This window comes from Hyla sarda, chromosome 6 (assembly GCF_029499605.1).
Source record: "Hyla sarda isolate aHylSar1 chromosome 6, aHylSar1.hap1, whole genome shotgun sequence".
Lineage (NCBI taxonomy): Eukaryota > Metazoa > Chordata > Amphibia > Anura > Hylidae > Hyla > Hyla sarda.
In genome coordinates, this window is record NC_079194.1 from 154363541 (window position 1) to 154390455 (window position 26915).

Below are 26915 nucleotides of genomic sequence, written 5' to 3' on the forward strand. Positions count from 1 at the left end.
TGGGCTAACCTTACCAGATCTTTCCTGTACTGCCTAGGAACCACTAACGGCCTTTCTCCCTCCTGGGCCCCTAGCATGCCTTTGGAAAGGGACTCTCAGTACAAGATATCATTTTCCCAATATACCCGATGCCCATCTGTGTCAACATCTGTATGCTCAGCACGTTGTCTCAGCCCTTCAAGGGAAGGGTCACTGCGCAGAGCTTCCCGGAAATGCTAATTTCCCTCCCCCCATCTTGGGGCATCAGGGAGCACATTTCCCCCAGATGAACTAGCATCTCCACCTTCCTCTCCCTCAGTTCCAGACATAACAATGTTACAGGCATCATACACAGGGCTATCACTCCTTCCCTCCTCCTCCTTAGGCTCACAGAATTGGGACATATCACTCACTGCTGGTCCCTCATCCTTACCTGTCACCAGGGGCACACCAACCCCTCCCCCCTAGCCCATCTCCACTAGGCTTTGGCATTGGCATTGTCACCACATTTTACAATACACCCCATTCCACTTTTGGAAAACATTACTGGTTCAGTCACAGGTAAACATTTATCAATCCCTGCACTCCCTCCCAGTTTTCACATTTCGCAGTGTCTCCCAAAGTCTCGCACAGTACCTCAGAATGAACAGGGCTCTCTCCTAGCCCTTCCGGTGTGCAGGTAGTGTCCTCTGGAGCATAATGACAGAGCATCCGACCCAAATCATTCCCCAGCAGAACATTAACAGGGATGTCTTCAGAGACCCCCACCTCCTGCAAACCTTTGCCTGTACCCCAATCCAGGTACACACGGGCCATGGGCACAGCAGGCCGCACACCTCCAATTCCTTTTAAAGCCATGGTTCTTCCAGGGATGATGTCCTCTGTATCCACCACTTCAGGCCACACCAAGGTAAAGGAGGCTCCAGAATCTCGCAACCCCACTGTCACCCGGTCACCCACAGTTACACTCTGCAGGTTATCTGCTCTTTTCTCCACCGCTCCGGACACCAGAAGAATGGCTGTGTGTCCTCCAGCTACTAATGGAGAATTCTTTTTGTTGGGGAAAGTGGCACTCAGGTGCCCAATATTGTGGCATCTGTAACATCGGCGGGTGTCCCCCTGACCCAATGTGGCTCCTGTTGCTTTTGGGGATGATGGCAAGAATTTCCTGTCTGGCCTAGTGGTGCTTTGTGGTTGTGTGGCTCCCCTCCAGGTACTTGATCCAGTTTGTGCAGATCCATGCTTTGCTGCTGGCACCCGGTTATTGGCAAAGTCATCTCCTAGTTCGGCTGCTTCCATTGCTGTCTTGGGCTTGTGGTCCAAAATCCACACTCTGGCTTCAAAGCTCCGTGTTTGGAGAAACTGATCCAGGACCATCAAGTCCTCCAGGGCCTCATAGGTAGTGACTTGTAGGCCCCCAGTCCATTGACTGAATGCAGTCCTTAGCTCACCTACATGTTCAGTGCAGCTTTCTGTGGCGCTTTGTTGCAAAGTCCTAAATCTTTTCCGATAAGCCTCTGGAGTCAGATTAAAACTTTTGCAGATTTTATTGCCTCATAGTCCTGGTCACTTTCAGAGGGAAGCGAAACAAACACATCCAGTGCTTTCCCTCGCAGCCGTGGGGTTAGATATCGTCCCCACTGTTCCTTAGGTAGATGGAACTGCCGGCAAACCTTTTCAAATCCCCTCAGGAACACATCCAGATCACCATCTTTCTCCAACATGGGGAAATGTTCCAAGCAGGGTTTGTGGTCTCCTTGATCCTACACACTCCGTGCGGATGAAGCATCCCCTCTCAGCCTCAGAACCTCCAGTTCATGCCTTCGCTGGGCCTCTCTTTCTGCGGCTTGTGCCTGGGCCTCTCTTTCTGCGGCTCGTGCCTGGGCCTCTCTTTCTGCGGCTCGTGCCTCTCTCTCTCTGCAGCTCGTGCCTGAGCCTCTCTCTCTCTGCAGTTTGGTACTGGAGAAGCAGTTGGAGTTTCATATTGGCATCCATATTCCCAAGGTGTTGTAAGGCAGTCCGCATATAAGAGTCCAAGGCCTCATGTGGAGTACTGTCCTGATGGGGAGCAATGTTATATTCCCCAGGAGATATCAGTCCTTGGATGGCAGTTTCAGCTGCAGGACTTTGCCTCATGTCACTCAGCTCTTCTGCAAGGGCATCATACTCCACAAGATCAGCAATAAGTTGTTCCTTTGTTGTTCTTTCCTGCAGTAGGGGTGTCCTTTTTTTGGCACATTAGCTCCAGTGCAGGCTTGGACTGCTTGCGATATGCTCCATATTTCCGAGATGAGACAGAGGAGGTAAAACAGGAGATGGGGAGGACAGAACTGTCTTGCACTCTTTTTGTATGTCTTTTAAACCAGCACTGAGCTCTGTCTTTGGAATTTACACACAAGAAAATGTATGCAATTTCTTTTTTAGTGCTAAGATTTCCTTACAGGTAAAATCCAGCAAGCTCTAAAAATCTCTAAATATATCCCGACGCTGCCACCAGTTGTCACGATCACACCCTATCGGTCCAGCTAAGACTCTAGAGAGAGTGTGATGGTGCAAGGGTTAAGGCCACCAGACCTCTGGGTATACACTACTAGTCCCAGCAAGTCAACAAATTAACCTTTAGATAAACGTGTTTCCACCAGAGCTGCCTTCAGGAAGGTGAGTTCATATATTTAGAGATCAAAGACCAGAGCTGATTAATTAAACATTTAATCTGATAAAAGGTATCACAGTGCTAAATATATAAAAATACAGGAACAAATGACATACAGGTATAACAATATATAAAAGAGTTTAGCAAGGCAAGTTCAGAAAACAAAATATGAAGTTCTTACAGCATGATGGTATCAGTCCATGAGAGTGAGTTCCAGCTGTTCTTAGGATGGTCTTGTCAGCTTGTAGCACAGCATTGAACACACTGGCCCTCATTTACTATTCTAAACCCGACTTGTTTTGTCGGGTTTTTTTGGCGCATCTTTGTCTGCGACATGTCGCAGACATCGTGCGCCAGTCTGCGACATGATGCAACATTTTTTCCCGACGGACCCGATGTGGATTCTCCCAAACCCGAAAAAGGGGCGTAACCCGACATTTGTGAGCTTTCCCACGTATTTATAAAGGTTTCCAACCCGAATTTGTTGAATTGTTGAGGATTTTTTCCCGACAACTCAGAGGAGTTGGAAACCAAAACCAACAAAACCCACGTGCGACAAACAGGATGCGACATAATAATAAATACCAGGGGAAAAAAAGCAATCGGGTAAGAAAGCAACATAGACTTACAACCCGATTTTCTAAGTAAATGAGGGCCACTGAGTCTAGCATTGTTAAATATTATATATTTGCCTTTTTGGAGGGAGACTCCATTCCCCCCTCCCCTCTGATCCCACCAGGGGGTCTTCTCTCTTCCTGGCCCCTTATCTCTTTGATTATATGATGAGACCAGAGTGCATGACTTCAAAGGTGATACAAACAAACAGCCAGACCCCCCAATAAAATGCAATACACAAAAAACAAAGGATACACCGTCTGAATGACCCCTCACCCATGTCTTATAAAACACATGTATGTTTCCATAATCAGGCCTTGGGCCTGACAGGTAGCAAAATCAGCTGCAGAAAATACGCAGCAGAATACAACACGTGACCCTACACTAAAGGGGTATTTTGCAGTCAGGTAAAAATAAAAATGCTGCAGAAGCATATAGCGTTACCTATCTGCTCCAGATCTGAAATCAACAAAAATCCATTTGTTTTGTAATCTGTAATCCTCTTCTCTATCATGTCCTCCCACTACTACCTGTTTCAGTAGTTGCTTAGCATTACAATTTCCAGAATGCATTGCTTTTCCTAGCTCTTCATCACAGCCCTCAGATAGCACTCCTGCCAGTTCCCTTCCAAGAGTTGCTGCAGAACATTATGCAACACAGCCGAACATCGCATCTGCTGTATTAAAGGGGTACTCCGGTGGAAAAAAAATTTTTTCAAATCAACTGGAAAATCCTTTCAAACATTTCAAACAGAACATTGAACTTGTTTAATGTTCTGGTGGTTCTCTGCTCCGCAGACATTGCCATCTATGGTGGCAACAATGTCTGCGCGGTCCTGTCACTGACTGATTCAGACGTCGCTGCTCGTACTCCGGAAGCTCCGGCAGGACTGAATCTGGCTGGAGATTCACAGTGTGAACCCAGCCTTAATCAAGCTGCTGCCATGCTGTGGCCTGGTACCCCCTCTCCCTCATTTTGTTGAATCCACATGGATCAGAACAACTGCAGATTTGCACGGCCTTTCATTATGTTGCTGATCTGTGATTCATTTTACCATAGTCTTTGTATAAGGCTGAGATACACGATCATTCTGCAACAAAATCTCTATGCAACTTGTGTTTTTTTGACAGATCTACAATAAAACCATTCTGTCACTTGTGGAATCAACCTAGCGGTGTGCATTCAGTCTGAGTGCCTAGAGCAGCATGAGCCATAAATACGGCCCCGACTGTAAATTAAATAAGAGTTGGTTGAACCAGCACATTTCATTTGGACAAGTCAACCATCTTATATTTTTTAGGAGCAACCAGACACTCCCCTAAAGGCAGAAGGATTAGGTATATTCGATTTACACTATCCGATCCTTTTGTTCTTGGGCATATAAGCCTCTGCCAATACCCATCTCCCCTTTTAGGGTGCATTCACACCACGTTTTCACCCTCCTGAACCGAAGGCAATGATTTCCTATGGACCCGTATCAGCCGACCGGAGTGCAACGCAGCCTCCGGTCAGCTCTGTTTAGGCCCGCATGCGGTTCCCCGCCCGGACCTAAAACCGTAGTCAACTACGGTTTTAGGTCCGGGTGGGGAACCGCATGCGGGCGAAAACGGAGCCGACCGGAGGCTGCGTTGCACTCCGGTCGGCTGATACGGGTCCATAGGAAATAATTGCCTCCGGTTCCCGCATACGGGTGCGTGCGGTTCCTACGCCCCCCCCCCACAGTCTCCGCAACCGTATGCGGGAACCGGTGGGTGAAAACATGGTGTGAACCCAGCCTTAGTACATATGCACACTTATACACTTGTATGCAGGGATCAAGAGAAACATCCAATGTGTATTGCCAACTTAACACATGATGTAACAGAAGATGAAACAGTGCAAGTAAAGCAGAGTATGTGAAGCTTTGGCTGCAGATAAATTGTAGATTATCATGTTGGACTCGCTGTGGCATAAAAAAAAAACAAACAAAAAAACAAGCATGGAAGCTAAAAATACCCCCTCACAAAATGTGTGTTTATGTTCCTGTTTTACAATTAAACTATTCTCAGAACTTTCTGTATTCAGGTTCCCCTTTTTTCCCCAAACTGAACATGTGCTTACACAGCTCTCTTCATTGGCACCATTAAGCTAAGTTTCCACTTTTTTTTCTTCTGGCAGTTTTTAGAAATCTGCCATTGCAGTTTTTGAGCCAAGCCAGAAGTGTATTCAAAAGGAATAGGACATATAAAGGACAGACTTACACTTCTCCTCCCTTATGGATCCACTTCTGACTTTGGCTCAAAAACTGCAGTGGCAGTTTTTCAAAAACTGCCAGAAAAAAAAAACAAATGGAAACTTAGCCTTAGGGTGATTTATCAAAACCTGTGCAAAGGAAAAGGTGACCAGTTGTCCAAAATAACCAAGCAGATTGCTTCTTTAATTTTTGAAAAGGCCTCTGAAGAATAAAAGAAGCCATCTGATCGGTTGCTAACACAGTTAAACTTGTAGGACACATCAAGTTAAATATTTTTGCAAGTATATTCATTTAGCAAAATTATCTTCAGATAATTACGCATGCAGTGATACCAGTGGGACGTACATGTACATTGCTGTGTGCCAAAGCCTAGACGGTAGTACTAAACCTGTAGGTCATGTATCCCCTAGGGGTAAAAACTCCCATTTATTTTAAATCTACATCTTTCTTTTGCTCAAAAACTCCTTTGCGACACATGACAGATATAGTCCGTCATGGTTCTTCTAAGGATGTATGGAGCGAGCTTCTGACTTGAAGGGTTAAAGCGCAACTGTCATGATTTTTTAGCCCCCCAGACTGCTACAATGTTGTTACACATGTCCATAAAGTGAGTGTAACCATACCTTTGTAACTTCTCTTCCTTCTTTTATAACTTATAAAATACATTTATCCGATGGTCAGGCACAGTCGGATAGGCGCGTGGTGGCGCACGCAAGTCAGGAGGGGCACATGCGCTGTGGATGAGCTGTGTCTTACTACACAGTGATCCCAGCACTGAAAAGAGAGGATACGCATGGCGGTGACGGCCCCAAGCCACGCCTATCCGACTGTGCCCGACCACTGGATAAATGTATTTTATAAGTTATAAAAGAAGCGATAGGTATAGATACATGGTTACACTCACTTTATGGACATCTGTAACATTGTAGCAGTCTGGGGGACTAAAAAATCATGGCAGTTGCGCTTTAAAACCACAAGAATTAATGAAACACTGTCACAAACATTGCAGCATACACCCCCCCCCCCCCCCCCCAAAAAAAAATGCAGTGTGAAGTCGCGGACTGACTGCAGGTCTAATGACACAGACTGACAGCATAATAGAACACTTAAGATCTATGATGTAGCCTACATTGCCTGTTGCCCAGCTCATGTTCTAACAGAGCAGCAGTGTGCCACATAGTGTGAATGTCCGCTCAGTCACACAGCCACCCTGGGGTCAGATGTTATGACCGACTGGTAACACAGTTCAGATCAGTGTGTGTAATACTGAAAACAGAAGTCTTCAAATGGTCACATGATCACATTCACACAGTGAATGTTAGAATCAGTTTGAATGGGTCTTCCGCAAGATCCATTCATACTGCAGAATTTCAGCGGCGGACAATTCCGCAGCTGAAATTGTTCCGCGCAAAGAACATGTTCATTCTTTGCACGGAAGTCCACGAGTACTGCATAGCCGTCAATGGTGACGGTGCAGTGCCGCATGGTCTTACCGCCGCTGCTGGCTGCCAGGCTGAATCTCCTCTCGCTGAATTCTGCAAGCGAAGATTCAGCGACACATACGTAGTGTGAACATACCCATAACTACCCCCACCCTTTAAAAACCACAATGAATCTCATAAACTTTTATAGGATGTGTCATTCATTAAGACCATTTAGCTTCACAACAATGGCTCTCATTTATGAAGAGTGGAGTGTAGTTTTCTTTGTGGGTTTTAATTCTCTACAATTTTTTTTCCACAGTATTTACTAAGGTTTCCCTACATTTTGCTTTTTTTTTTTTTTAACACATGTTCTGATCTGTCTGGTTTTCCTCAGCTCAAATCCACTACATTTTCTGTGGAAACCTTAGTAAATATGTTGAGTTTTTGTGAAAATGTCAGGGACACACCCCTTTTCGGTGATTACACCCACTTTTCACGGCGACCATGCCCCTTTTTTGGGTTTTCTATGTAAAATGTTTTTTTTCAATTCTGGCGCAGACAGAATTTGGGGCGCACAACCCGACAAAACATGTCGGGTTTACAATAGTAAATCAGGGCCAATAAGTGGAAGCACATCTTTGGATATGAAAGACACACTGCCGGAAAATAATAAAGAACTTTACTTATTTTGTACAAATTGATATCTTACATTCCACTAAAATCCAAAGCAACAATCAAAACCCTGCTACTGCACTTGATACATTTGACCATTGTGACAAACTTAGGGGTAAATCTCTCACAGGGGTCGCCATCTCCAACATCGGAGATGCTTGGCACACCACAAACTGCAGTCCAAACACAGCAATGTTCATTTACACTGGACTCAGCCAGCTTTATTGTTCATCCACAAAGTAAACTTTGGCAACTATATGCACATTAGACAAAACAAAAACCTGATAAAAACTAATACCAGACAGCGTCCCTAACTATTAGTTGGAGCCTACTCCTCCATAGCAACAGGTGACAGGTGTCTGGGATGTTTCTGAGTCTAGTCAACTCCTAGAAGGCGGGTAATATAGCTGGAATGTGCTCTTCCCATCACCAACTTCTAGCTCCTGTATTTGTGCTCTAGATCCAATCTTAACATGAGAAAAGCCTGTTTTCTTAATTTTAATGGCATATCCATGTCACTCCAGAAGCTATACTGCCACATTATATACAAGAAAGTTGGCCAAATCCACCAATGAGTCCTGACTGTCCTCTAACAGAACGGTTATAGGAATGTTATCAGGTATATTGGACTTCACCATCACTGGCATTTTCTTCCCACACAAGACAATTCATTGCCAGGGAGTCTGGTATCAGTTTATTCCCTTTCCTGTACTGATATAAATAGTGAATGAAAAGTAATTACATAAGCTGTCTAACATATAGGGCCATCATAGTTTCTAGTAAGAAGGGAGCCTGTCCCATGAGCTGCATAACATTCTTGACAGGTTCCCTTTAGGAAACTCTACAATGCCCTGCTCCTGAACACCAGTAGAATTTTGAGTGCAGATCTGAATGTGATTTGAGTATAAGACATGATGTAAGAACATCAATTCAAGAAAAGAAATAGAGAATCATTTTACAGTGAGATCCCATGTATTCATGATGTCATATGACATCAATTGGCCATCCTTACACAAAAAAATACAAAAAAAGCTTATTGTAGATGTATGCAGAGGCATTATATGACTGTACACACTGGATACCGTAACCTCTATTAAATACTTAAACATTCTGAAATCAAAAGCTAAGTTCTCCTTTATGCCCCTCTTTGCTTTGTATCATTTCATGTCATCCTGTACTCCAGTATTCAGAGGTGTCCCAGCTGCTCCAGAATTACACCCCAGTCCTACAGAGTTAAACCAGAGGAAAGCACAGACTATACTCCAGGCAGGTTATCACTGAGATAACTCCATGCACCGACCAGGTTGTCTGGTTATTCCTGTTCCTCTGCTCTAGGTTTCGATGAAGAATGAAAAATTCCACTCACTGAACACACCAAATAACAAGACATTCAGCAACTGAAAGAATAAGATGAGTATCATATACCAATAGCCGAGAAATCCTCAGGAAAAGTTTGTTAATGTGCTGCTGTTGTAGGGTCTGCTGGACTCATGCAGCTTATATGTCCACTACGTATATTATGAGCTGTGGCTGGACCACTGCACAAATTAAGCATTTCTCACCACCTGTATCACCTCTATTTCCCTTTCTCTCCATATAGAGTGTAAGCTCTAGTGACCAGGACCCTCACTCCTCTGGTATTAACCCTATTCCTCATAGATTGTATAATAAGGGTGGTTGTGTCATTTACACTCAGCTTCTATGGAGCTTTCAGGAACCAGTCAGAGAAGAAATTCAACTTAACTGAGGAGGGAAGGGACCAATGTGTCTGCCACAACACAAAGCCCCTTGTAATCTACCACGTGTGCCTTATAGACAACCATAACAAAGATGCACATCATGCCCCAGAACTGGAAGAACCAAGCCTGGGTGTATTAGGTGTTCGTACTCCTTTCCATTTTTCTTCATGCCCCACTCCCCAGAGATATTTTTACAGCACTCTTGCTTCCTACAGCAGAAGGGGCTGATGACTCTAAATACAGTATATAGTTCTATATTCTTTATAGAGTAGAGAACTGGGGTCATGTTGCTCTGGGTGTCGATGTTTATTTAATGTTGTCAAAATAAAAAGATTTCCAGGGTTAAATAACTACTAAATGGCCCCACAAAGTGCCAGGGATAGGGACTGTAAGGAGTTCCACAAATTCTCACAGAAAGACTGAAAGCTGCAGGAGAGCCTCACTGAATACAGCACAGACTGAAACATGCACAGAGCCTGAGGTCTTCTATTTATCACAGCACTGCAACGATGTGAGGGCGGAAGTGATCCCCCAGCAGGATTCAATGATGTCATGCCTGCTGGGAAAGGCCCACTTTCTCCTGCTTCGAAATTGCACTAAGTGAGCAAGAAGAATGGTAAGATACAGAGATTTGAACTTAACATTAGTGTGAATGGGTCTCCGCGAGACCCGTTCACACTGCAGAATTTCCGCAACGGACAATTCAGCCGCTGAAATTTTTCCGCGCAAAGAATGAATTAAGTGTGAATGGGTCTCTGCGAGGCTCTTCAGACATGATGGGAGTTTTAGCTTTCCAACAGCTGGAGAACCACTTTAACCAAGGTGATCGGTGGGGGTCTCAGCAGTCAAACCCCCACCCAAAAAAATGGCCCTGGGGGGGGGGGTCTGGACAAGGGGTATGGGTAGGGAACACTGCTGCACCTAATGTGGGGGGAACACTGCCTACCTAATGTGGGGGGAACACTGCTGCACCTAATGTGGGGGGAACACTGCTGCACTTAATGTGGGGGGGAACACTGCTGCACCTAATGTGCGTCGTATCGACGTTCGCTCACGTTGCGCTCCCATAATTCATGGGCAGGCCTGACGCCCTGAAGCCCTGTCCTGACGCCGGCCCTAGAGCGTGACGTGCGTGAACATTAAAGGGGGGAGGGGGGGCCTCCATGTCCATTTTGCTTGGGGCCCCCAAATTCCTTCAAACGGCCCTGTGTGTGAGCAGGGGGGAGGGGGTGTCAAAAAGCATCAGTGCACAGAGCCCTGCTTGTCATTAGTGCACAGAGTCCTGCTCGTCCGCAAACACTTCCTGTATTTTGTCTCTACACAGAGAAACACAGGCAAAGCTGCAGGGAGAAGACATGATTTTTCAACCCAAAATATACACATTTTGTAAATTACTATACATATAATTTTAGCAACTACATTCTATAAAAAGTTTTTGGAAATGACAGGTAAACTTTAAACAAAATAATCTCCCATCACTTATCACAGTGATCCCCACCCTACGGCTCTCCAACTGTTGCAAAATTATAATGCTAGAGGTTGTAGCTAGCGATCATTGCTCTATAGGAAATACTTTTTTAAAGCTCCAGGTTATCCACAAGGTGGACCTAATACTCAATTATATGCGTTTGACATAGCAGAATCTTATTAAAAACAATTAGACAATTGTGGAGATTTATCAAAACCTGTCCAGAGGAAACTTTGCTGAGTTGCCCATAGCAACCAATCAGATCCCTTCTTTCATTTTTTAAAAGGCCTCTGAAAATGAAAGAAGCGATCTGATTGGTTGCTATGGGCAACTCAGCAACTTTTCCTCTGGACAGGATTTGATAAATCTCCCCCAATGAGACTATGCTGCAACGGAATTACTGAGCAGAATTTTATTGCTGATTCTATTTGTAAGTTCGCCGTGTGAACATACCCTAGGAGTCTATGAATGGGATGTTCAACGTCCACCCATATGGTAGAAGGCAATCTACCTGATCACATAGACACGCATTCGCAGGTAATTTTGCACATGTGTAAGTAAGGGCTTGTTCATATTGCCGTTGTAAAGGAAGCTCCGTCAGATAGTCTGTCGGAAAGTTGAGATTTAAACAGAGAAAAAATATAGTGCATGTTCTGTTTTTTTTCTCTACTCAACTAAAATAACAGATCTTCGACATACTCCATTCAAGTCGATTGGATCCGTCGAGACCCCGTGGTGTCTCAATTGTTCTCCGACCCAATTGTGCTGCCTAGCGATGCAATGGAGCCAGCAGTCATCATCTTCCCAGTCCAAACTTATGATTGTGCCCTGCTGACCAGAGGCATAGCTGCCAATCAGATGATCCAACAGAACAATGTGTCTCTCCTGGAAACTCATTGCTGCCTGCAGTCTCAGTTCTACTGCTGGTTCATTTATCATGAGGGGTTTTTAAGTTTAATTTTTAATTTTTTTTTATCTGTCACAATTTTTTTTTTCTTAGTCTATAACAAAATAATCAAAATGTTACAAGCTATGCAGCACACCTTGTCCGAAAATTGGCACGTTTAGGGTCTATCCACAAGTACAGTATTCTGCGCAGATTTGATGCGCAGGATATTCTGTTGCAGATTCAGATTTCAATGAAAACTAAATGAATGAACACAGCTTCAAATCCTGCACATCAAATCTGCGGAGAATACGTGTGAATAGACCCTTAAGGTCAGATTTATCAACAGACTTGTCTTGCCAAGTCTAGGCAACTTTTTAAAACTTTCAAATAATATATATGTCACAAACAGGCATGCCGCATAAGCCCGCTTAACTACTGCCTCTTCACTTACCTCCTTACAGTCCCTATCTCCTCGCAATTCCCCTTGACTGGCAGTTTGGGTTTGGGTCACAGGGCAGACTGAGCTGGGTGCTGCAAACACCTCAAGGACACTTGTGGGCCTGAATAATACTTGGATTTGGCAGCAGTCCAATGACTAGGAACATAAACATGTTACATTCAGGTACATTTAAACATGCTTTCCTAGAAGTTATTGAGCACCAGTTATGGTTTATATCAAATAAAATGTACTGACAGACACCCTAGTATATATATAGCTTGTATGAGGGAGATTTATCAAAATCTGTCTAGAGGAAGAGTGGTGAAGTTGCCCATAGCAACCATGCCTCTGAAAAATGAAAAAAGCCATCTGATTGGTTGTTATAGGCAACTGCACCACTCTTCCTCTACACAAGTTTTGATAAACCTCCCTATATGCCCTGCAGGGATCATTGAGTGACGACCATTGTCAACAATTAGAATTGTACAAAAGATAAGCATTCCTATGTAGCAGGACCAAGCTGGAAAAACAGGGTAGGGCTAAGTCTCCGCTTACTTTAAAAAAAAAATAAAATAAAATTAAGTAAAAATGCTGAAAAAAACGCATTGATATTTTTATTTAGTGAAAATCTTTGGCTAGATGTAAATCAGTAAGGATTGATGAAATGCCATAACCCACTTTCTCTTTGGCATATTTTTACTCCTCTGGCAGTTTTCTGCATTTTTGGGCTCAGTGGCAGCTTTTCAATATGTCGAGCACGTTGAGACTATGGCTGTCTGGTTTCAGCATCATCTTTGTCCAAGCTGAAGCACAGGCATAGACAAAGTCCTGTGAGGGTGGGACTAGCACTCCTCTGTGCTCACTCCTGTCCTATCAGACTGCAGCATGAAAAGGGGGAGGGAATAAAGAGCAGCCTGCAGTGATTGGATGAAAAGACCCAGCACAGCAGACACAGCAGGGTATCTTCACGCAGCAGAATGTCCATGTGGAATTTCTCCGGAATAATCTTCATGGCTATTTCGCTGTAGATTGATGATTTCAATGGGATTCTGCTGCACTGTTCACACAGTGGAAATCCCGATTTTGGATTTTGCTTGGAAATACATTGCTGTCTATGAGACGGTGCATTTCCAAGCGGTACTAGCTCCTGGACTTTCAAAGGTGCAAAATGTCAAGCCATGTTTTCCAGGCAGACATTCCGCGCATTTTCCTAATGTGTGAACATACCCCAGGGAGAAAAACGAGTTACGCAGGACAGTGAGGACATGCCCTATCCAAAGCACAGAATGAAAAAGCAAGTGAGCAAATAGATTCATGAGAAATATCGGTGCTAGACACTAAAATAAATATATGTACATGATCAGGATTAGGTTCTGAGTAACTTAACTTTTTTATGGGATATGACAAGTACGTTTAAAGGGGTTATCCAGAAAAGAAAAAATAAATAAATAAACAGCACACACTCTGTCCTCAGGTTGCTTGTTGTATAACAACTTAGCTCCATTCCCTTTAAAAGGAATTAAGCTGTAATACCATATACAACCTGAGCACAGTTGTGGAGCTGTTTTATTTTAAGAAATCAGTAATATTTTATGGGTTATGGATAAAATTCTAAGCTGCAATTTAGTCAGTTATCTACAGATCAAATTATTAAAGAAACTGGGTCCCCTCTGAGAGGAGACCTTCCGTTACACTATACACAGAGCAGGCTTCCCATCAGCCACTGGACCATGAAGCTTACAACTAATTCTGTGAGAGTTATGTGATCGTTTTGTTTCACACTGAGACTGCGGTGATCTCCTTGCTCAACTGGATTTGTCATTGACACAGCACACACCTACATGTACATGGCCTCCCCTGTACCAGTCGTTGCACAGCCACACCCATACATCACAGAAATCACTTTCACCTTTGCTATTACTTTGTAATATCTGCTCCATCACCTTTTCAACTTTTGAACATTCCGCACATTTGCACGATCCAGAGGGAGCTAGGACTGCTATGAAATGTGCCGTCTCATAGACGACAATGCATTTCTGAGCAGAATCTGCAGGAAGAGTAGATATGTCTGCGGATGCCAGAATCTGAGTTTCCAAGGCAGAAACATGTGTGCGCAGTGCAGCAGAATCCCATTGAAATCAATAGAACTCTGCTGCAGCAGGATGTCTGTGTGGAATATTCTGGATGGATTCCGCCTGGCACAGAATGCCGAGGGCTGCACCGAGATCATGGGGTCCCCAGTAGTGGGGCCCTGCGATCATTCATCTTATCCCCTATCCTTTGGTCAATCACAGCTCTCTCTAGGAAATATGAATAGGTGTATATATACGGCAGTGCAAGGGACCATAGAAGAGCGGCCGTCCGCATCTATAAATTATACAGGAGGATCGCAACGGAACCCGGGGCGATCTGTAAATTAGTACAGGTACTACTACTCCCATCATGAAACAGTGTGTGTTCCATCCTGGGAGTAGTAGTACCACCTAAAAAATTAAGAATAAAAAGTGAAAAACACACACACACTACATTTTTATTATTGTCGGCTACATTTTTAGGTCCCTGCCCGCCCATATAAATTGATCCCTGTTTAAAAAAATTTAAAAATGTTGTTATAAAAAAGATAAATTTCATTAAATAGAATTTTTTCCATCACTACTGTATCTTTTTTTTTTTTTATCTATTTAATGGTACCCTACGAAATTTTATTTAAAAAAGGTATCTCCATCACTTTTTTGGATCGCTAGTCCAAAAGAGAATAAAAACCGCCTGAAAAAACGCCAAAGTTAAAACCCACATGGTGTTTTTCTTGGCGTTTCTTTACTCCCATAGACTTCTATGGGAGAAAAACGCCACAATTTAAGGGGAAAAAAACGCCAGTGGTTTAACATGCTGTGATTTTGGAAAACCGCTAAAGAAACTGAAAAACGCCCAAAAACAGTGAAAAAAAAAAATGCCAAAAGGATTATTAGCTGTTGCTATATCTAACCTAACAAGTTATAGCTGATGTACTGCAACTATCCCGTGTGTTGAAGAGCAAGTTTCCTATGAAATGTTTGTATAAGCACAAAGCTTTATGTACTAAAAGGTAACAGTAACGAATAACCTTTGTTTATCTCCTTGTGAATGAAAAAAAAAGTCTGACATTTAAGCAAGGGTACACCCCATTACACAGCTCCTCTAGGATGCCTCTCCTCAATACAATAGATAGGTGTCCCTGTCTCCCATAGACATTCCTGTCAGGTTCACCTATAGCACACATCATGACGTCACCTACTTTACTCCACAGACATACACACTACACCTGGACATCACAGAAATGTAACAGGAGCAAAAATCCACCTATAGGTATATATAACAGATGCATATTAATAAATTAGAGAAATGACAACGTTTATAAAAGGGTACTCCGGTGGTAAAAAAAAATAAAAAATGTTTTCAAATCAACTGGTGCCAGAAAGTTATACAGATTTCTAAATTTCCAATACTTATCAGCTGCTGTATGCTCCAGAGGGAGTTGTGTAGTTCTTTCCAGTCTGACCACAGTGCTCTCTGCTGACACCTCTGACCATGTCAGGAACTGTCCGGAGCAGGATTGGTTTGCTGTGGGGATTTGTTCCTGCTCTTGACAGTACCTGACAATGACAGAGGTGTCAGCACTGAGCACTGTGGTCAGACTGGAAAGAACTACACAACTTCCTCTGGAGCATACAGCAGCAACTACATGTGCAGTCCCCCAATATATTACTTAAGTGGTTTCCTATATCTAAATAGTAGGTATAGTGCCCCATAGATACTGCTTTAGTGGTATATATATTACAGGTGTAGTCGCCTATACATTTCAGTGGTCCCCTATAGATAAACCATATCTCTTGTGCATACATTACATATGCAATACCTAGAGATACACCAGGTACCTTGTATATCAGTTACAGGTGCCTTTCCTATAGATAAGTTGAAAGTATAAAAGTTAAGGGTGCAGCCCCTATAGATACACTAGGCCCCTTGTATACAAGTTACAGGTACAGTCCTATAGATACAATAAGCCCCATGTATATATGTTACAGGTACAGCCCTATAGATACACCAGGTCGCTTATATGAAAGTTACAGGTGCAGTCCCTATAGCTATATCAGGTCCCTTGTAGATACATTACAGGTATATAAGTTATAGGTATATAGATTATCAGGTCCACAGTATATAAGTTGCAGGTGCATCCCTATAGATACACCAGGTTCTGTGTATAAAAGTTAAAGGTGCATTCCCTATAGATACACAAGCTCCCCTATATATAAGTCACAGATGCAGCTCCCATAGGTTCACCCCATCCCTTGTATATAAGTTACAGGTATATAAGCTGTATATAAGTTACAAGTCCCCTCAATATAAGTTACAGGAGTATAAGCTGTACATAAGTTACAGGAGAATAAGCCGTATATAAGTTACAGGTGTATATGCTATATATAAGTTACAGGAGAATAAGCCGTATATAAGTTACAGGTGTTTATGCTATATATAAGTTACAGGAGAATAAGCCGTATATAAGTTACAGGTGTATATTCTATATATAAGTTACAGGTGTATTAGCCGTATATAAGTTACAGGTGTATATGCTATATATAAGTTACAGGTGTATAAGCTGTATATACATTACAGGTACACATATACATATATATATATCAGCTGTATAAAGTTACAGGTGTATATTCTATATATAAGTTACAGGTGTATATGCTATATATAAATTACAGGTACACATATACATATATATACATACATATACATATATATATATATATATATATATATCAGCTGTATAAAGTTACAGGTATATAAGTTGTATATAAGTTACAGGTACATATAAGCTGTATATAAGTTGTATGCATCTAGGTTGTACATAAGCTGTATATAAGTTTTAGGTAACTAGGTTGTACATAAATTACAAACATATAAGCTGTATATAAGTTACAGGTCTCTTCCATGTATATATATATAAGCTGTATATAAGTCACAGGTCCCTTCTATAGAAGTCCCATGTATATATAAGCTGTATATAAGTCACAGGTCCCCTCTATAGAAGTTATATGTATATATAAGTCACAGGTCCCCTCTATAGAAGTTATATGTATATATAAGCTGTATATAAGTCACAGGTCCCTTCTATAGAAGTTATATGTATATAAGTCACAGGTCCCTTCTATAGAAGTTATATGTACAGTATATAAGTCACAGGTCCCTTCTATAGAAGTTATATGTACAGTATATAAGTCACAGGTCCCTTCTATAGAAGTTATATGTACAGTATATAAGTCACAGGTCCCTTCTATAGAAGTTATATGTATATAAGTCACAGGTCCCTTCTATAGAAGTTATATGTATATATAAGTAACAGGTCCCTTCTATAGAAGTTATATGTATATAAGTCACAGGTCCCTTCTATAGAAGTTATATGTATATAAGTCACAGGTCCCTTCTATAGAAGTTATATGTATATATAAGTCACAGGTCCCCTCTATAGAAGTTATATGTATATATAAGTCACAGGTCCCCTCTATAGAAGTTATATGTATATATAAGTCACAGGTCCCCTCTATAGAAGTTATATATATATATATAAGTCACAGGTCCCCTCTATAGAAGTTATATATATATATAAGTCACAGGTCCCTTCTATAGAAGTTATATGTATATAAGTCACAGGTCCCCTCTATAGAAGTTATATATATATATATATATAAGTCACAGGTCCCCTCTATAGAAGTTATATATATATATAAGTCACAGGTCCCTTCTATAGAAGTTATATGTATATAAGTCACAGGTCCCCTCTATAGAAGTTATATATATATATAAGTCACAGGTCCCTTCTATAGAAGTTATATATATATATAAAGTCACAGGTCCCCTCTATAGAAGTTATATATATATATATATATAAGTCACAGGTCCCCTCTATATAAGTTATATATATATATAAGTCACAGGTCCCCTCTATAGAAGTTATATGTATATATAAGTCACAGGTCCCCTCTATAGAAGTTATATGTATATATAAGTCACAGGTCCCCTCTATAGAAGTTATATATATATATATATATATATATATATATATAAGTCACAGGTCCCCTCTATAGAAGTTATATGTATATATAAGTCACAGGTCCCCTCTATAGAAGTTATATATATATGTATATATAAGTCACAGGTCCCCTCTATAGAAGTTATATGTATATATAAGTCACAGGTCCCCTCTATAGAAGTTGTATGTATATATAAGTCACAGGTCCCCTCTATAGAAGTTATATATATATATATATATATATATATATATATATATATATATATATATAAGTCACAGGTCCCCTCTATAGAAGTTATATATATATATATATATATATATATATATATATATATATATAAGTCACAGGTCCCCTCTATAGAAGTTATATATATTTATATATATATATATAAGTCACAGGTCCCCTCTATAGAAGTTATATATATATATATATATATATATATATATATATATATATATATATATATATATAAGTCACAGGTCCCCTCTCTCACCTGCTGTGCGGGCTCCTCCGGCTCCATCTCCCCCACATAATACTGTTCTAACCAGCGGAGCGCATTGTCCGAGTGCCGGTGCGGAGGTCCGTCTAGGTCCCGCTGGATGTCAGTGCCAGCTCGGTCCTGCAGCAGCTGCTCCCCACCGGGATGAAACTTAACGAAGCTGGACACATCGTAGACGCTGCTACCCCGGAGGAGCCAGCAGGCGCCCGCGGAGCACCTGTCCCGGAGCTCGGCGGCTGTTACCCGGCGCTCAGCCATAGACCCTGAGGTAAAGTAGAGTGTCCAGCCCAGCAGCGCCAGCCGAGTCACCCTCCGCCACTTCATCTGCATATCATTGAATATTCATCCAGGGCGGGGCCGCGTTGAATTCATAATGAGCCAGGTGAGGGTAAGAGCATTCGGCTCTGCACTGCCCTCTAGAGGACGAGGCACTGCAGTGTAGACGTTCTAAGGCTCCTCGGTATCCAGGAAGTAGGAAGCTGCCTGCAAAGCTGCTTCAGTTACAGCTCCTACTATTACTTACTAGGGAGTATCCTGTAAGGGTGGAAGAACAGATTTCCTAGTCAGTATTAGATCTTCTGAGGGTGGGTTCCCATGTTTGGGTTGTTTATGCAGTTTTTGAAATCCAAGACACAAACAGATCATAAAGGAAGAATATATTTAAAGGAAAGACTAAGGGGGATATTTATTGAAAGCTGTGCAGAGAAGTGGACCTGTTGCTCATAGTAACCAACTAGATTGTTTGTGTAATAGGATCCGTCTCCTGAGATATATTCTCTATAAGAAGTGATAAATATAATAGGATCTGTCTCCTGAGATATATCCTCTATAATAAGTGATAAATATAATAGGATCTGTCTCCTGAGATATATCCTCTATAATAAGTGATAAATGATAGGATCCGTCTCCTGATATATATCCTCTATAATAAGTGATAAATATAATAGGATCTGTCTCCTGAGATATATCCTCTATAATAAGTGATAAATAATAGGATCCGTCTCCTGAGATATATCCTCTATAATAAGTGATAAATGATAAGATCTGTCTCCTGAGATATATCCTCTATAAGAAGTGATAATGATAGGATCTGTCTCCTGAGATATCTTCTCTATAATAAGTGATAAATGATAGGATCAGTCTCCTGAGATATATCCTCTATAAGAAGTGATAATGATAGGATCTGTCTCCTGAGATATCTTCTCTATAATAAGTGATAAATAATCGGATCTGTCTCCTGAGAGATATCCTCTATAATAAGTGATAAATGATAGGATCCGTCTCCTGAGATATATCCTCTATAATAAGTGATAAATGATAGGATCCGTCTCCTGAGATATATTCTCTATAATAAGTGATAAATAATAGGATCCGTCTCCTGAGATATATCCTCTATAATAAGTGATAAATGATAGGATCCGTCTCCGGAGATATATTCTATATAATAAGTGATAAATAATAGGATCCGTCTCCTGAGATATATCCTCTATAATAAGTGATAAATAATAGGATCCGTCTCCTGAGATATATTCTCTATAATAAGTGATAAATAATAGGATCCGTCTCCTGAGATATATCCTCTATAATAAGTGATAAATAATAGGATCCGTCTCCTGAGATATATTCTCTATAATAAGTGATAAATAATAGGATCCGTCTCCTGAGATATATTCTCTATAATAAGTGATAAATAATAGGATCCGTCTCCTGAGATATATCCTCTATAATAAGTGATAAATGATAGGATCTGTCTCCTGAGATATATTCTCTATAATAAGTGATAAATATAATAGGATCTTTCTCCTGAGATATATTCTCTATAAGAAGTGATAAATATAATAGGATCCGTCTCCTGAGATATATCCTCTATAATAAGTGATAAATGATAGGATCCGTCTCCTGAGATATATCCTCTATAATAAGTGATAAATAATAGGATCCGTCTCCTAAAATATATCCTCTATAATAAGTGATAAATAATAGGATCCGTCTCCTGAGGTATATCCTCTATAATAAATGATAAATGATAGGATCTGTCTCCTGAGATATATCCTCTATAATAAGTGATAAATAATAGGATCCGTCTCCTGAGATATATCCTCTATAATAAGTGATAAATGATAGGATCCGTCTCCTGAGATATATCCTCTATAATAAGTGATAAATGATAGGATCCGTCTCCTGAGATATATCCTCTATAATAAGTGATAAATAATAGGATCCGTCTCCTAAAATATATCCTCTATAATAAGTGATAAATGATAGGATCTGTCTCCTGAGATATATCCTCTATAATAAGTGATAAATAATAGGATCCGTCTCCTGAGATATATTCTCTATAATAAGTGATAAATAATAGGATCACTGAGATATATACTCTATAATAAGTGATAAATGATAGGATCTGTCTCCTGAGATATATCCTCTATAATAAGTGATAAATGATAGGATCCGTCTCCTGAGATATATCCTCTATAATAAGTGATAAATGATAGGATCTGTCTCCCTAGATATATCCTCTATAATAAGTGATAAATATAATAGGATCCGTCTCCTGAGATATATCCTCTATAATAAGTGATAAATAATAGGATCCGTCTCCTGAGATATATCCTCTATAATAAGTGATAAATGATAGGATCCATCTCCTGAGATATATTCTCTATAATAAGTGATAAATGATAGGATCCGTCTCCTGAGATATCTTCTCTATAATAAGTGATAAATAATAGGATCCGTCTCCTGAGATATATCCTCTATAATAAGTGATAAATAATAGGATCCGTCTCCTGAGATATATCCTCTATAATAAGTGATAAATAATAGGATCCGTCTCCTGAGATATATCCTCTATAATAAGTGATAAATGATAGGATCCGTCTCCTGAGATATATTCTCTATAATAAGTGATAAATGATAGGATCTGTCTCCTGAGATATATCCTCTATAATAAGTGATAAATGATAGGATCCGTCTCCGGAGATATATTCTATATAATAAGTGATAAATGATAAGATCTGTCTCCTGAGATATATCTTCTATAATAAGTGATAAATAATAGGATCCGTCTCCTGAGATATATCCTCTATAATAAGTGATAAATGATAGGATCTGTCTCCTGAGATATATCCTCTATAATAAGTGATAAATAATAGGATCCGTCTCCTGAGATATATCCTCTATAATAAGTGATAAATGATAGGATCTGTCTCCTGAGATATATCCTCTATAATAAGTGATAAATGATAGGATACGTCTCCTGAGATATATTCTCTATAATAAGTGATAAATGATAGGATCCGTCTCCTGAGAGATATCCTCTATAAGTGATAAATGATAGGATCTGTCTCCTGAGATATATCCTCTATAATAAGTGATAAATGATAGGATCCGTCTCCGGAGATATATTCTATATAATAATTGATAAATGATAAGATCTGTCTCCTGAGATATATCTTCTATAATAAGTGATAAATAATAGGATCCGTCTCCTGAGATATATCCTCTATAATAAGTGATAAATGATAGGATACGTCTCCTGAGATATATCCTCTATAAGTGATAAATGATAGGATCCGTCTCCTGAGATATATTCTCTGTAATAAGTGATAAATAATAGGATCTGTCTCCTGAGATATATCCTCTATAATAAGTGATAAATGATAGGATCCGTCTCCTGAGATATATCCTCTATTATAAGTGATAAATAATAGGATCTGTCTCCTGAGATATATCCTCTATAATAAGTGATAAATGATAGGATCCGTCTCCTGATATATATCCTCTATAATAAGTGATAAATAATAGGATCCGTCTCCTGAGATATATCCTCTATAATAAGTGATAAATGATAGGATCCGTCTCCTGAGATATATTTTCTATAATAAGTGATAAATGATAGGATCCGTCTCCTGAGATATATCCTCTATTATAAGTGATAAATAATAGGATCCGTCTCCTGAGATATATCCTTTATAATAAGTGATAAATGATAGGATCACTGAGATATATACTCTATAATAAGTGATAAATGATAGGATCTGTCTCCTGAGATATATCCTCTATAATAAGTGATAAATGATAGGATCTTCCTCCTGAGATATATCCTCTATAATAAGTGATAAATGATAGGATCCACCATACCTGGTAAGACCAGCATATGGAGGGTTAAATTTGTATGTTTATTTCCAATAGATTCCCCTTTGGGAATCCAAAAAAAACCTAATTTCCCATATACTACTTATTGTGATTAAAATTCCCATAAGCTTTATTAGTTTCTACACATATGTATTAAAATCAAACAGCGCTGTTTGCTCCAATTATCCTTTTGATTGTTAGATTTTCAATGCAGACTTCTCTGCTAATTTCCTCCTTGTTTGTGAGTAAACTATCCTGTATGCCTGCAGGTCATACAGGGTTATTGCTTAGGAGCAGAAGCGCTGCCATGGTTAAAATATCCACTCTGCCCCCCTCAACATGTTTCGCTACGACGTAGCGTTATCAAGAGGTAGCAGGCAAATGAGCGTGGATGCGATGTCAGTCATGTTTATAACCTACGTTTGTAACGTCACTGATAGACAGCAGGATGTGTTACACAACCAATGAGCTGCAATTGTCAAAATGCAGGCAGCTCATTGGATCAGCCCTTTTGATTGATGGGCTCTGGCTCCATTTAGAGTCCTGCTCCAAGGTCAGCCCTAATTTGTGACATCCTTCTCAGGTCCGTTAGCCAATCAATTCTTTTGTTTACTTACTACGTCAGTACATGACGTGAGTGGCGTAATCTCGGCTGCGCGAACTCTTGATCTCTTTTCCTCGTCCCTGGGCTTATCATCACGTGTGCGCACTCTCGTGTGCGCGAACTGTTAGATGTCTTAAACACTGTATGCGCAAACTAGTGTGCGCAAACTCTTAGAGTCTTTTAGAGGTATATTACTCCATTATTCCATCTCTACATTGTGATCCTATGCTTTGATATTTAAATAGGATTACATTTTTTTCTTTTTTATTGGATAGTTCTTGTCCAGAGTTATGTGATATCTTTCCAAATTTGGAAGGAGAGAGGGGAAGGGGAAAGGGGGGGGGGAAGAGAAGGAGAGGGGAGGGGAGAAGGGGGGGGGGAAGGGGAGGGGGGGGGTTTGTTTGTTATATAGGTGGGGGAAATTCCTTGATGTTTCCTTAGGTTTTTAATTTGATGACTGAATATTTTATTAAACTAGTTACCTTGTCCTCATGGTGGAGGAGGGTGATAGAGGAAGTCTAATTCGTAAAAGAATAGTGAATAAGTCAAAAAATTCATCTTCCTGTTTGGTAACTAGTTTAATAAAATATTCAGTCATCAAATTAAAACCTAAGGAAACATCAAGGAATTTCCCCCACCTATATAACAAACAAACCCCCCCCCCTCCCCTTCCCCCCCCCTTCCCCCCCCTTCCCCCCCCCCCCTTCTCCCCTCCCCCTCTCCTTCTCTTCCCCCCCCCCCCCCCCTTTCCCCTTCCCCTCTTTCCTTCCAAATTTGGAAAGATATCACATAACTCTGGACAAGAACTATCCAATAAAAAAAGAAAAAATGGTAATCCTATTTAAATATCAAAGCATAGGATCACAATGTAGAGATGGAATAATGGAGTAATATACCTCTAAAAGACTCTAAGAGTTTGCGCACACTAGTTTGCGCATACAGTGTTTAAGACATCTAACAGTTCGCGCACACGAGAGTGCGCACACGTGATGATAAGCCCAGGGACGAGGAAAAGAGATCAAGAGTTCGCGCAGCCGAGACTACGCCACTCACGTCATGTACTGACGTAGTAAGTAAACAAAAGAATTGATTGGCTAACGGACCTGAGAAGGATGTCACAAATTAGGGCTGACCTTGGAGCAGGACTCTAAATGGAGCCAGAGCCCATCAATCAAAAGGGCTGATCCAATGAGCTGCCTGCATTTTGACAATTGCAGCTCATTGGTTGTGTAATACATCCTGCTGTCTATCAGTGACGTTACAAACGTAGGTTATAAACATGACTGACATCGCATCCACGCTCATTTGCCCGCTACCTCTTGATAACGCTACGTCGTAGCGAAACATGTTGAGGGGGGCAGAGTGGATATTTTAACCATGGCAGCGCTTCTGCTCCTAAGCAATAACCCTGTATGACCTGCAGGCATACAGGATAGTTTACTCACAAACAAGGAGGAAATTAGCAGAGAAGTCTGCATTGAAAATCTAACAATCAAAAGGATAATTGGAGCAAACAGCGCTGTTTGATTTTAATACATATGTGTAGAAACTAATAAAGCTTATGGGAATTTTAATCACAATAAGTAGTATATGGGAAATTAGGTTTTTTTTGGATTCCCAAAGGGGAATCTATTGGAAATAAACATACAAATTTAACCCTCCATATGCTGGTCTTACCAGGTATGGTGAATGTGAATAGAGGTTAATTCCCTCCTTTGATTAGACCAGGCAATATTGCCAACATAAATGGCAGGCTTTTTATCTGGGAAATTAAATCCAGATTTGTTCATCACTCAGGCGCAGCATGTTTTTTCGGCCAATGAATTGCCACTAAATCAAATTGACATTAATTCCGCATTCCGCAATCTCAAAAAAACATATAAAAAATATTTACGTTCTTGGTGGGAGATTGCAAGTCTGGAGACTTATTTGCAACAAAAAATTGTGTATAGGGGACTTAGGATAAACATCACCCCTAATTCACATCAAGAGGATTTGGAGTTCATTAAAGGTTGGCAACAACTCTTAACCGAAAACTCACTTTGGATGTTAGACTATTTAGTCACATATGAGAAAAGAGTTTTTAGTGAGGTTACCAAACAATTGGAAGAACAGATAGAAGAAATTCAGGTCTTTAAATCACAAACAGAATTTAATAATTTAGAACAACAACTCCAAAAGCATATTGAGAGCTTTCAATCTGAATTGAAAGAACGCAAGCATCGAAAATACGTAAGGGATAAAAAAAGACTTTGACTCTGGTCTGATATATATAAAAAGAGGCATAGAAAACGCTTATAATCAGCATATCAAATATACTGATATATCAGAGTCAGAAATATCAGAGTCTGACGATCAACTAAGCGGTAAGGGTGCCAATTATAGTACTGGGAGATACAAAGCAAAAAACAAACAAAAATACAGCTACAAGAGACAAAACAAGAATCAGACTAATAAAGGTCAAGGACCTGGGGGTCAACAGTACAATCAGTATAATCAACAACAACAAAAAAATAATCCCAATCAATATAACTATATAAATCTGAATTACCAACAGCAGCAGACATGGGTACAAAACCCAGGACCTCAAACAATGGCACAAAACCCAGGACCTCAAACAATAGCACAACCTATTGGAAACTTGCAGGACTCCTCCTTGGCACCCTACTCCTCTATACCACCATTAACATCTCAGACCCAACATACTCAACAATTGGCAGTGGCTACTCACCCACATACACAACCTGGAGGAGGAATAAATCAACCACAACCCCATTTTTTAGGAGGAGGTATTCAATTGAGAGACAGGGAGAAATGGGGATACCTACAAAACCCATTACATCCCAGACCCACTTAGAGAAAAATGGAGAAATGCAGATATGCAACCTTTCAAAAATACAGCTAACATCAGACCAGGAGTCAATCTTACGGAAGGGGTTATCTTTCACTCCTACCCCTAACTTTAACCCTTTTACGTGGGTTAAAGATATTAACCTTTTTGCGAGAAAGCTTGCCTTGCACAAAGTACACAAAAACAACTCAGTCAATTCGAGTGAAGATAAATAATAGGATCACTGAGATATATACTCTATAATAAGTGATAAATGATAGGATCCGTCTCCTGAGATATATCCTCTATAATAAGTGATAAATGATAGGATCTGTCTCCTGAGATATATTCTCTATAATAAGTGATAAATAATAGGATCCGTCTCCTGAGATATATTCTCTATAATAAGTGATAAATGATAGGATCCGTCTCCTGAGATATATCCTCTATAATAAGTGATAAATGATAGGATCTGTCTCCTGAGATATATTCTCTATAATAAGTGATAAATAATAGGATCCGTCTCCTGAGATATATTCTCTATAATAAGTGATAAATGATAGGATCCGTCTCCTGAGATATATCCTCTATAATAAGTGATAAATGATAGGATCTGTCTCCTGAGATATATTCTCTATAATAAGTGATAAATAATAG

The 26915-nt window shown here is 40.3% G+C and overlaps 1 protein-coding gene across 1 annotated transcript in view; it reads right to left on the minus strand.

Moving 5' to 3' along the window:
- FA2H (fatty acid 2-hydroxylase) overlaps positions 1 to 19054 on the minus strand; it is a 112241-nt gene extending 93187 nt beyond the window's left edge. The window contains exon 1 of the mRNA XM_056525602.1: positions 18682 to 19054. Coding sequence (XP_056381577.1) covers positions 18682 to 19017 — 336 coding nt within the window. The 5' untranslated portion in view covers positions 19018 to 19054. The remainder of the gene's footprint in view (positions 1 to 18681) is intronic.
- Between the last annotated feature and the right edge of the window lie 7861 nt (positions 19055 to 26915).